This window comes from Chenopodium quinoa, unplaced genomic scaffold, assembly GCF_001683475.1.
Source record: "Chenopodium quinoa cultivar QQ74 unplaced genomic scaffold, ASM168347v1, whole genome shotgun sequence".
NCBI lineage: Eukaryota > Viridiplantae > Streptophyta > Magnoliopsida > Caryophyllales > Amaranthaceae > Chenopodium > Chenopodium quinoa.
This window is the reverse complement of record NW_018745684.1, coordinates 6,272,173-6,284,064: the sequence shown is the minus strand read 5'-3', so window position 1 is coordinate 6,284,064 and position 11,892 is coordinate 6,272,173. Positions and strand designations below refer to the sequence as shown.

Below are 11,892 nucleotides of genomic sequence, written 5' to 3'. Positions count from 1 at the left end.
AATAAAAAAAATACTATTAAACATAAAACACAAATTCTTATATATATTTGGTGTGGTTAGCCATCATAGGGGTTACTTCTTTAGTGTAACAAAGGTTACTTGGATAGTGTTAAAGGGGTTACTTGTATAGTGTTAAAGGGGTTACTTGGTTTGTGTTATAGGGTTACTCGGTTAGTGTTATAAGGATTAGTTACTTGCTCAGTATTACACAAGACGAGTTAAACTTAAAATATTATATTCACGTTCAATTAATATTTTTTTTTTTTAAAAATGGATTAGATAAAGAAAATAATGAAATACAAGAAGTGATTATAATAAAAAAATTTATAAAAAATATATTAATAAAAAAATGGAAACCACGTTCAATTAAAACAAAAAAAAAATCCGTTTTGGATTAGATACAAAATAAGAAAAATATTTGAAAATAGAAACAATTCCCTTTCTCTTTATCTTACTGCATTAGCATAGTTTATCATATATAATTATAAAATTATATCACCACTTTAAATTGAACAATATTTCAATCCTATATAAACACTTATCTAACCTGAAAGTGACTCAATTCAGATTATGACCAATTTATCATATATATAATTATAAAATTTTATCACCACTTTAAATTCAACATTATTTCAATCCTATATAAACACTCATATAGCCTGAAAGTGACTCGATTCAGATTATGACTTGATTTAGCAAGATTAATAAAGTCAATATAACCCGAATAAACCCAACTATACCCAATTTGTTATCCAAATTGAAGTTACAACTTACAACTATTAAATATTTTTTTTTGTTTTTTGTTTTTTGTTTTGTTTTGTTTTTTTAAATACAGCAAGCCATAAAGGACAAATAAGAGAAGTCCAATTACTCAAAAAAAAAAAAAAAACAAAAAAATTAAAATAAAATAGCCAAGTATTTGTTCCCATAAACCCTAAACCCCTTCTTGCACAGAAAGGAACAGAGCAATTAGGAGAGAGAAAAAATGAACCACATTGCTAATGCCGAAGAACAAATTGTTACCGAAAGATTGAGAAGAAAACTCAATGAAGTTAATTCATCTGCACAATCCCAACTTTCTGGGGTTCAAGATCACATCAATTTCACTCTCCAGGTATTCATTTCTTCCCTAATTTCTGGGTTTTTTATTTTCGATTGAATTTGTAGCTGTAAAATTAATTATTTGAAATTATGTGATTTTCAGCAAGCGTACTTCAAGTGTGCGTATAATTGCTTTGATAGGCGTCGATCCCATGAGGAGATAAGCAATTGTGTTGAGCATTGTAGTGTTCCTGTTATGCAAGCTCAGAATCTTGTTGAAGGTGAAATGGCTAAGTTTCAGGTAATTTAATTCTCTTTAATTTTTTAATTTGTTTTGTGGGTAATTGTTATTTTAGGAGTATTGATTACTTATGTTTACTGAATTGAAATTTCAGAATTTGTAATGTTTAAATTTCTGGGGTATATATTTTGTTTTAATCGGCATTATACACTGAAAAAAATATAAAAAGTTCAAGCAAAAAGCTGGAATTTTGGCATTTTTTTTTATTGGTTTAGATGGTGCGAGCCGTCGATAGATTTAGCTGGAATGCATAAATTTTGTTTATTTGATTGTGGCAATAGAGATTTATTGGTTGAAGAAAGTTGTTTTCCTTGATTTGAGATGTTTTGTGCTGAATTAAGAGAGTGGCTGCATTTTGGCTGCCGAAGAATGTGCAATGTTGACCTGTTTGATTATTTTAGACGTTTGTAATGATGATAGTGTTAATTTAAATGTTAGTAATGATGGTAGTAGTTTGTTAAGAATGAAGCTTAAATTTACAATATGTGATTAGACAAAAGTTGTTGGACAAACCATTCTACGAGGTAGCGTAGAATATGCTTTGTGGAATGAGCTCCATGTTGTTTCAGGGGCATAAGTTTTGTGTGTTATTCCGTGGAATTTTTAAGATGTTCAGGCAGTTAGAATTCTTATGTTAGTCAATCAATCAATCAAAGCCTTAATCACATAAGTGGGGTCGGCTAGATGAACCAAAAGTGATTATTCCTTGTAGTCATTGACAAAAATCTTTCTCCTCCATCCCTTACAGTCCAATGCCTCATCCTCATGCTCATGCAAATCCATATCCTTCCTAACTCCTTCAACCAAATCATTTTTGGTCTCCCTCTCCCTCATTTAACCCCTTTATAGTCCCACTCTTCCACTCTTTGTACCGGTGCACCCTCCAAGTTTCCGCCTTACATGCCCAAACCAACGCAGACGAGTTTCCCTTAATTTGTCAACAATACCAGCCACGCCTACTCTCTTGCGAATAACCTCATTTCTGATTCTATCTTTTAGAGTGTTCCAGCACATCCACCTTAACATGCGCATTTCCATAACCTCCATCTTTTTAATGTGCACCTTAGAAGCCCAACATCCAGTACCATAGAGCAACACTGGTCTTATGGCAAACTATTTTCCTTCAACTGTAAGGGAATGCTATGGCACATAACACTCCCGTGGCCACTCTCCATTTAAGCCACCCCGACTTAATCCTGTGGGCCACGTCTAGATCAATGTCACCATTTTTCTGGATGATCGACCCAAGATATTTAAAATATTCACTCATGGTCACGTCCTTTCCATCCAAACTCATCCCATCATCTCTTGTCCCCCTCTCAGTAACAAAGCGGCATACCGAATATTCAGTCTTACTCCGATTTAGCTTAAACCCTCCAGATTCCAACCTTTGCTTCCATTGCTCTAATTTGGCATTAATATCGTCTTTAGTTTCATTCACCAAAACGATATCATCCGCAAATAGCATACACCATGGAACCTCATCTTGAATTAGTCTGGTTACTTCATCTAGAACCGCTGCAAAAAGAAAAGGGCTTAATGCAGATCCTTGATGTAATCCAATTGTAATAGGAAAATCTTTTGTCAACCCTCCACATGTCCTCATATTTGTTGACACATCCCGATACATATCCTTAACCATGTCCTCACATTTGTTAACGCATCCCGATACATATCCTTTACCGAGTTAAAATTCTTGTGTGACTCTCATAATTTCGGTCTGGAAGCTGACTATGTTTTTGCTCTAGGCTTGTGTAAGCTTGAACATTTTATTGCATATATAGCTGTTTTGTTATAGTTACTCAACCCTTCTACCTGGTAAAGGGGAAAATCTTTCATGTGACACCAACTCTATATATGAAGTATCATCCTTCAGGTAGCCCTGGGTGCTAAATGCTTTACATTTTGTTACTTAATAAAAACTCAAAAACTTTACCGAGTTTATTGAAGTAGTGAATAAAATAATGTTCTTTGCTGCAATTAGCATGAACTCTGTAATTAATCGGCGCTTTTGTGTTTCTTAAATTGTTGCAGTCCGTATCATAACGGTATTGCTAACTTTCAGTTTCAGTGTTGGGTGATTACTAGCAGGACCAGCTTTATTTTACTGAAAAATCGAAATAAATAAACATAGGAATAGTAAATAAATGGCCAATTTTGTACTTGACTTTTATAGCCACTGGCCGACGTCAAAAACTAGATTGGCTAGCTTCTTAAAAAATTTACCCCTGTGACTGAGGAGTTGGTCTTTACCAGCTTTATTTTACTGGCTGACATCTTCTGTGTTGGTTTCATATGTAATTAATTTGCTGAAGATCCACCCCCCCCCCCCTCCCTCCTTTTATTTACTTATCTATTTATTTTGCTTGAATGACAAAAAGCAGTCCCTCTTGTCTGTTTTGGCGACGTAAATGTTGTTTTGCTTATCAAAAATCCAGAAGGTGCTGATTTGCACATTTAATAAACCAAGAGACATCTAATCTTTCTGCTGAGGCCTAAGCAGTAAGCACTATGCAGATATCTAAAAAAACTGCAGCCAAGACCTGCACCTTCTGGAATTTGAGCTGCCAAAAGTAAAATATGGTCAAAGCTTGTCAAAGCGTTGATGTTTTTCAAGCATCAAGTACTAGTAAAACCCTTTTCATCTCTGCCAAATCTCTCAACTAATTAACTAGATCTTTGATGTTTATGTATGTTTTATTTACCATCCATCAGGTCTTCTGTCGCTCATAAAGCTTTAGACCTGCAATCATGTTTTGCTCAGATAATTGATAATCACTTCATTGTTCTGGTTATTGTTTGTAGGAAAAGTTGCAAAGAGCGTTAATGGTGTGCCAAGACAGATATGAATCTGCAAAACTGCAACCTGGGCAATCGAATTCCATGAATGACCTTGAGTCCTGTGTTAGCCAGACAATTGACGATAGTGTCAAGACTCTTCCATCCCTGGTGGAAAGATTGAAGACTAGCCTTGGCATGTATAACAGCACTTGAGGTTGCTATGAAGAGTTGGTTTAACAAGTTGCTTTGAAATAAACCGAGAATACCTTTCAAAGTGTCGAATATATAGTTCTGCATTTCTAGCTTAGCTGAGGAGGATGATATACATTTTCATCATTAAGTTGGCCATGTTGCACATTGGCACCTTTAGCAATGGATGTGTATTGTTTGATTTTGTTATACAAGTACTTACAAGATGAAGGAGCATTAGATGTTAACACTTTATTTCAGCCAAATTCAGAAAAAACATCCAATTTTGTCAAATCCATGGCTTGTTGTAGATAAAGTGTGAGTCAAGTTTCAAATTACTATATCAAATTATTGGAGCTGAGGGAAAAAGTTTGGATATCAGAAACATCTGCGTATCAGATCCTCTTCTTGATGAAGAGAGAGAAAAGATAAATCATCCATGTTGATGATAATGGTAATATGAAATTTACTAAAGTTTCTAGACGTATATGCCTTGACCTGTTTAGAGTTCAAAACTGTCCTGTTGAACAGGCTACAGGCCTAGTATTATACTCTACGTGATGATACAAATAAGAAATCTAAGCCGAGCCACCTCAGGGTTGAGGCATGACTATTGAGGAATTAACGAGGAATGGGAATTAGGGTATATGCCATATGGTTTAATCATCCATCGCTCACCTTATTTTCTTGGGGTGTGAGAGGAGAGCAATAGCGTTCGATTTTCTTGAGTCATCTGAGAGGACTAAAGGAGAGTGATGGAGAGAATACGAGTAGAGATAGGTGTGCTTTAAAGTGCATAACAAGAAAGAAAATCTGAAATACAAACATATAGAAGTGGTCAATTTTGGCATTTTGCACAATTTGAACTATTGAGGTCATTTGAAGGTTGCTGCTGAATGTGGTATATCATCGTTTGATCATAAATACCTTTTCACATTTTTCCGTCACATAAATTTCTCTCCTTCATGATAATAGGGGCAAGAAGCCAACACATAATCCCAAAAACTGGAGGTGGGAGGTACTCTCCTGCTGCCATAACCATAGGTCAACTCAAAACTTTAGACAGCAGAAAAATGCTTACATCTACTACAGAAACAAGCAACAGCACAATTTAATGGTGCTTAGTCTCACTGTGTATTATTTTCAAACATTCTGTTTGTTAATCATTTGAGCTGATGAGCTCAATATTTCATCATTCAAGCTGCACCCAATCCGACTCACCTAAATACTGGTAGAGCTCAATCAGCTGTGCGTGTGACATCATATTTAAAATCCAGCTGAAACTTGTGCTAAACACATTTAAAATTTTCAAGGCCAACAAATGTCACACCATATGTAAACTATACAATGTCTAAACATCGATTCAGCTACAGATGAGGAACATAACAGTCAGATTATTGATGCACCTCAAGTTTCTTTGCATGATCGAGATCTATGCCTAGTTTGCTTTGGCCTCATCTTGGTGCTTCTTGTCTTCAAACTTGTCGATGGCTACCTGAAGTTCATCAGTACCCCCAACAGCTCGCATGGTGTAGAAGTACACTCCAAAAACAAATGATGTCAGCCCCCCAGCAACAATTATATTCTTTGTTTTGGGTGCAAGAGCGCCAAATCCTGAAATCCCAGACATCTTGAGAGTAATCTACTTCTTAGAGAAGCTTCCAGCCCTGCAAATCACCCATATTAAGTTATTAACCCAGTAGAGATATAATGAAATAAGGTATTGGCAATTTGGCACCCACAAAACAAAACAAATCAGTTCAAAGTCCTTCAAGAACTGAGCCTTGCTACATCTAATGACTAGATGTTAATAGGTTTGTAGAGAGCTTAAAAGCAAGCTATTTTTTCAGTTAAACACTTTTTCAAGAACAGGGAGATTTATGCACCACCATTAATGTGAGTGGCCTCCATAATGGGTATTGGGTAAGGTTATCATCAAATGCAGAGAAGGGGAGGGGAAGAGAGATTTCAGGAGCTAACACACACACCCCCCCCCCCCCCTCCCCCTCCCCCCCCCCAAAAAAAAAAAAAAAAAAAACCAACCTACTAGATACTGGACCACAAAGCAATACAAGCAACCTTGATAGCGGATGCAAATTGATGCCAAGTCAAATCAGGCATTGGAGTTGAAAAAGAATTTTCCCATTATATTCAACCACACAGATAGACCTGGAATCATAAGTAGCACAGCAAATCAGCACAACCCTGTACAGTTGTGATGGGGCAAGCAGATGCAGCAGATGGATCAACATACAACATCTGCCTAGAAATTTTTCCACCACCATCTATCCCATCACTATTCACTAGCCATTTGGACAACCTATTTCCCGTTTCCACAGCTGCCCCAGCACCATTTGGACAACCAATTTCCTTCATCAGTGGCACACTACCCTTAACAGCACACGAACAAAACAAAACTAGCTTGACTACAAGCTTGAGCATATACTGGTGTATAAAGGGTTGGCAATCAGTGGATTTATCAAGATATACACATGATACAATTGAATTTTCACTAAGGATTGTCAATTACTTATGAACTTCCATACATCAAGTGACTGCATATAAAACTTTAATCTGTCCGAAGTAGACACAACAGTAGCAAGTGCCAAGGTGGCATATGAAACGTAACCACAGCCCACAGGCCACAGGTCCAAATCAACATTTCATACTTAACGAAAATGTGGAAAACCAAATGGATACCTCTCCAAACCTACTCCATGGCAGATACCACCAAGCTAAAACCCTCCATTACTCTAGTTCTCACTTGATTGCGTGGGTGGGTAAGTTTCCATGATAGGCCGTGATAATAAATTTGCAGGAAAAGGCCAAATGCGTACAAAAATTGACCAACATTGTATACAGAAACACAAGAACAGATAAGATAGGTTTGATTTTCCTATAAGGATAGCATTTCTAAAAGAAACCTCTCCCCCTCCAAAAAAAAAAAAAAAAAGCATTCAACACTATAGCATCACTTCTATGGCTCAACAAAGGGTGTATGATGAAGTGTAAATCATTGGCAAAGACGCGACCATTGCCATAGTCACGGATTACATAAATAAACAGAACAATGGTCTGGCCTAAATCAACCTGGGATTACACTAATGTGTTGGGTCCTAAAGTAGATTGAGCAGCTGAACACATCCGAAACCATATATTCCAAAGTTCCCCAAATAAAAAATGTCTAAAAAAATCCCCCAATTTTAATTCCCCAATACCACCTCCATTTCCAACCACATAATTCTAAATCAAAGAATAGAAAACAAATTATGCGCAACACACCCACTATAAATACTCAAAATTAGAATCACAAGCATAATCAACATTATAATGAATTCCTGTAAACCCCTTTTGCCATTTCAGAAACCCCATTAAAACCCTAAATAACTCAACAAATTTTCAAGCCATTATTATCTAACAACATGTCGATCAAATTGCAGAAATACAAAATAAACTAGAATCAAATAACCTAAAGGCTCAGCTGATAAATTAGAGTAATAATTCAAAATGCAAATGATTTAACCATGAGAAAGTTGCGAAAATATGTGGAAAAAAACAAGAAATGTATGCCATGAATATGGTTGTTTAAGGTTGTAATCGGAGAAGAGAGAGAAATTACCAGATAAGCGGTGGTGAAGGCGGCAGCAGAGAAGAAAGTGACTGAGTTTTCAATAAACCAAATCAAAGTTTCAGGCGTCAATTTCCCGAGTCGTGTCTTATACTTTCTCCGCTTATTTTTTTGATGCAACAGTAATAAGGGACGGACGAAGTACTTTGTACAGATTAAATCGTAGCCAACTTTAGAATCCCGGAGTACAATAAAGGGCTGCGTAGCTAAGATATGAGAGTAGAGGGAAAACTAGAGGTGGGCATGGGCCGTGCCGGTCCGCAGGCGGCACGGGCACGGCCCGGTATAGCACGGTGGCCAAGCAGTGGGTCGTGCCGTGAACAAAACTTTTGGAAATCGGCACGGCACGGTCCCAGGCACGGTCGTTTGGAGCGCAGGCCGGCCCGCGGGCAAGGCACGCGGCCCGCCAGGCACGTCACGGCCCGTGCATAACGCCCATAAATGGCTACTTTCTTTCAACAACCATAAACGACTATATTAACGCTACTTTCAGCTTCCTAATTCCTATAAATACTTCACTTCTTCCTCCATTTTTTTCCACAATTCATCAACTCATCTATTCTCAAATATCTTATCCTCTAAAACTCTTATTCTCTAATTCCTATTCTCTTATAATATTTACTTTTCAAAAAAAAAAAAATCTCATATAATCTTTAATTCTCTAATTCTCTCAATTATAAAAATTAAAAAAAAATTATAAGTTCGAGAAATTAATTAGCGGAAAGCAATTGAAGCATCGTTGTAAGATCTAACTCAACGTTATTTAATTTGTTGTTGTTATTGTTGTTGTTGTTATTATTATTATTATTATTATTATTATTATTATTATTATTATTATTATTATTATTATATATTAATTTATTATTATTGTTATAATTATTGTTCTTGTCACTATTATTATTGTTCTTGTTATTATTATTGTTGTTTTATTATTGTTATTGTTATTATTATTTGTATTATTATTATTATGATTATTATTATTATTTATTGTTGTTATTATTATTTTTTGTATTATTATTGTTATTATTATTAATCATGACATCAAACCCGAACCCTTCTTCCTCCTCTAGGAAAGCCAAGTCAAAACGTACTAGTACTAGTAGGGAATCACCAAATCCAAACACTTCAATGCCTCCCCCCCTTAACATGCCCAATCCGAACACTTCCACCCCCTTCTTCCATCCCCAAACCATGGAAGGATTCGAACAATTTGACAATATGTCTCCTTAGACTATGTCTAGTTCGGGATTTCAACAAAATCAATTCTCACCTCATTTATACGGCTCACAACATGAACCTTCTTATCAAAGTACCCAATGTAGCCAAACAAATGCCACCGGGTCAAGTGAACAATCTACCCAAATTCCAAACACATTAGAATGGTGTACCGAAGAGGAACTTGTCAATACCAATCGAAAGAGTAATGTTTGGGGATATTTTCAATTAAGTAGAGATGGAACCAAAGCCAAGTGTAAGACATGTAACAAAATTTACTCGGCCGAAACCAAGGGAGGGACGGGACACGTTAGTAGACATATAAAAAAACGTGGTAGTCCATCTAGTGATCCAACTCAACCCCCAAAATTTCTCAATTCCATCCACATGGCTTCACTTACAATTATGAGAGAGATAGAGATGAACTTGGGAGGATGTTAGTACATGCCGAACAACCTTTTCTTTTTGCCGAAAATGATCCTTTAACAATTACATTAACCGAACACTACAACCCCAACACAAAAAAATCTCTAGAAAAACTGTCCGTTCGGCTGCCATGAAATCTTTTCCAGAGTACAAATTGAAGTTAAATTATGAATTAAGTAATTTTTCTTGTAGAGTTTCTTTGAATGCTAATGCATGGGATAGTGGTTACGGATATCACTATTTGTGTGTGACTTGTCATTGGTTGGATACTGATTGGTTATTACAAAAACGCATTATCCATTTTAAAATGCTTGAATACCCCCACACCGATCTTAATATTGCTCATCATTTAATGCAAGCTATTAATGCATATAATCTTAGACCCAAAATCATGTCTATGACTTTTGATAATGCAACTTCTATGACATTTTGTGCAAATTTAGTTAAACCACAATTGACCGATGTAATATTAGATGGAGATGCACTTCATATTAGATGCATTTGTTATGTTCTTAACTTGTGTGTGAAGGATGGAACATAAGCAATTGGTCCATTTTATCACAAAATTAGGAATGCTATTATGTCTATTAACAGTTCTAACATGAGATTTCAGGAATGAAAAGCTTTTTGCAGGCAACAAAGGATAAAGGCTATTAAAATACCAACGGACTGTGCAACTAGGTAGAACTCCACCTATGAAATGTTGAGTAGGGCAATCGAGTACAAGGGTCCATTAACAATTTTTTATAAAAAAAAATTTCCACAATTTGCTTTACTAGATGATGATTGGTCTAATTGTGAAAAATATATGCAGTTTTTACAATTATTATATAGTATGACACATTGTTTTTCTTTTGTTTATAATCCTTGTGCTCATTCTTTTCTTAGCAATGCATGTTTACTTGCACAACTTTTCGATGAACACCGATTACAACACGATTATGATGGATATCTTTCATCAATGGAGGAAAAATAGCGTAAATATTACACTACTATTCCTATGATTTATATTTTTGCTTCTATATTAGATCCAAGGCAAAAGTATGATGACACATTTTTATTAATTGATATTTATTTTCAATGCATAAATTTTGAAGATGATGTTGAATATTTTAAAACTAATGTGTCCAATCATTTTTTTTCCTTATATAGAGTTTATGAATCTAAATATGGAACCGTGACTCAATTTGCTCCTTCTCAAACATCCAAAAATGTAAGTAAAAGGGCCAAAGATTTATTTGCACCTGCTAACATGATGTCTAAGTTTTCAAGTATTGAATCATCATCTAGGAGAACACAAAGCGATGTTTCGGAGTTGCAAATGTACTTAAATTACGACTTCATGAAAGGCATGGATGACGAAGAGAAATATGGCCTCAACATCCTTGATTGGTGGAAAGCACAAAGCACAAAACATCCAATTTTGGCGGCAATGGCTCGTGATATTTTTGCTATTCAAGTCTCCTCCGTTGTCTCCGAAAGAGCTTTTAGTGCGTCAGGAAAAGGTTTTAGATGATAGAAGAACAAGACTAAAACCCGAAACACTTGAAATGTGTGCTTGTTTCAAGGATTGGTTGGATGCCGAAACTCGCTACCAAGATCGTACTTATGCACAAAACGACGGTTCTACTAGTTCTCAATCAATTCAATTGGCCAATGAAGTTGAACAACAAGAAGAAGAAGACAAAGAAGAAGAAGAAGAAGAAGAAGAAGAAGAAGAAGAACAAGAACAAGAAGAATAATTAGATTATTACATACTATTTATTATAGCTAATTTTTGTATTATTGAACCCCGTATAATAACATAAGCTGTAAAGTTAAGTTATTCATCAATTATTGTACGATTTTTATCATTATAAATTATTGTATTATTGATTTATCGTACCGGCGTATAATAAAATTAAATAAGTTATTCATCAAATTTTGTGTATCGCACTCATAATTTTTTAATTATTGTGTTATCGCACTCGTAAATAAGTTATTCATCAATTAATAAAATTATTTAAATATACTTATTTTAAAAGGTTGTTCAAAAAAAATATATATCCATTAAAAAAAAATTAATTCAGGACGGCCCGCGGCCCGGCACGCCAGGCACGTGGGCCGTGCCGTGCCGTGGGTTGGGGTGTGCCAAAAGGTGGCTCGACCCGGCACGAGCCACCACCAGGTACGGCCAGGCAAGGCCCGCGGTGGCCCGACATGGCACGGTGCCCACCTCTAGGGAAAACGTAAAAGGATTCTCACCCTTAAAGATCCTCATTTGGCGAGATTTGTACCCGAAATATCTAGCATATGAGAAAAGAACTCTTGT

The 11,892-nt window shown here is 35.9% G+C and overlaps 2 protein-coding genes across 2 annotated transcripts; one reads left to right on the top strand and one right to left on the bottom strand.

Annotated features, from left to right (window-relative positions):
* The first annotated feature begins 912 nt into the window (after positions 1-912).
* On the top strand, positions 913-4,606 carry LOC110717856 (protein FAM136A-like). Its single transcript, XM_021896639.1, has 3 exons — positions 913-1,114; positions 1,205-1,342; positions 4,148-4,606. Exons 1-3 carry the CDS (start codon positions 986-988, stop codon positions 4,334-4,336), a joined length of 456 nt encoding a protein of 151 aa, XP_021752331.1. The 5' UTR covers positions 913-985; the 3' UTR covers positions 4,337-4,606.
* A 747-nt stretch (positions 4,607-5,353) lies between these two features.
* Positions 5,354-8,157, bottom strand: LOC110717878. Its single transcript, XM_021896662.1, has 2 exons — positions 7,932-8,157; positions 5,354-5,979 (listed from the first exon to the last, which is right to left on the bottom strand). Exon 2 carries the CDS (start codon positions 5,940-5,942, stop codon positions 5,751-5,753), a length of 192 nt encoding a protein of 63 aa, XP_021752354.1. The 5' UTR covers positions 5,943-5,979; positions 7,932-8,157; the 3' UTR covers positions 5,354-5,750.
* Between the last annotated feature and the right edge of the window lie 3,735 nt (positions 8,158-11,892).

Excerpts from the sequence above, each read along its gene's own strand:
- LOC110717856 (XM_021896639.1), top strand. The coding sequence starts at position 986 with ATGAACCACATTGCTAATGCCGAAGAACAAATTGTTACCGAAAGATTG. Across the intron at positions 1,115-1,204 it reads ACATCAATTTCACTCTCCAG|CAAGCGTACTTCAAGTGTGC; the intron begins GTATTCATTTCT and ends TGTGATTTTCAG. Across the intron at positions 1,343-4,147 it reads GTGAAATGGCTAAGTTTCAG|GAAAAGTTGCAAAGAGCGTT; the intron begins GTAATTTAATTC and ends TATTGTTTGTAG.
- LOC110717878 (XM_021896662.1), bottom strand. The coding sequence starts at position 5,942 with ATGTCTGGGATTTCAGGATTTGGCGCTCTTGCACCCAAAACAAAGAAT.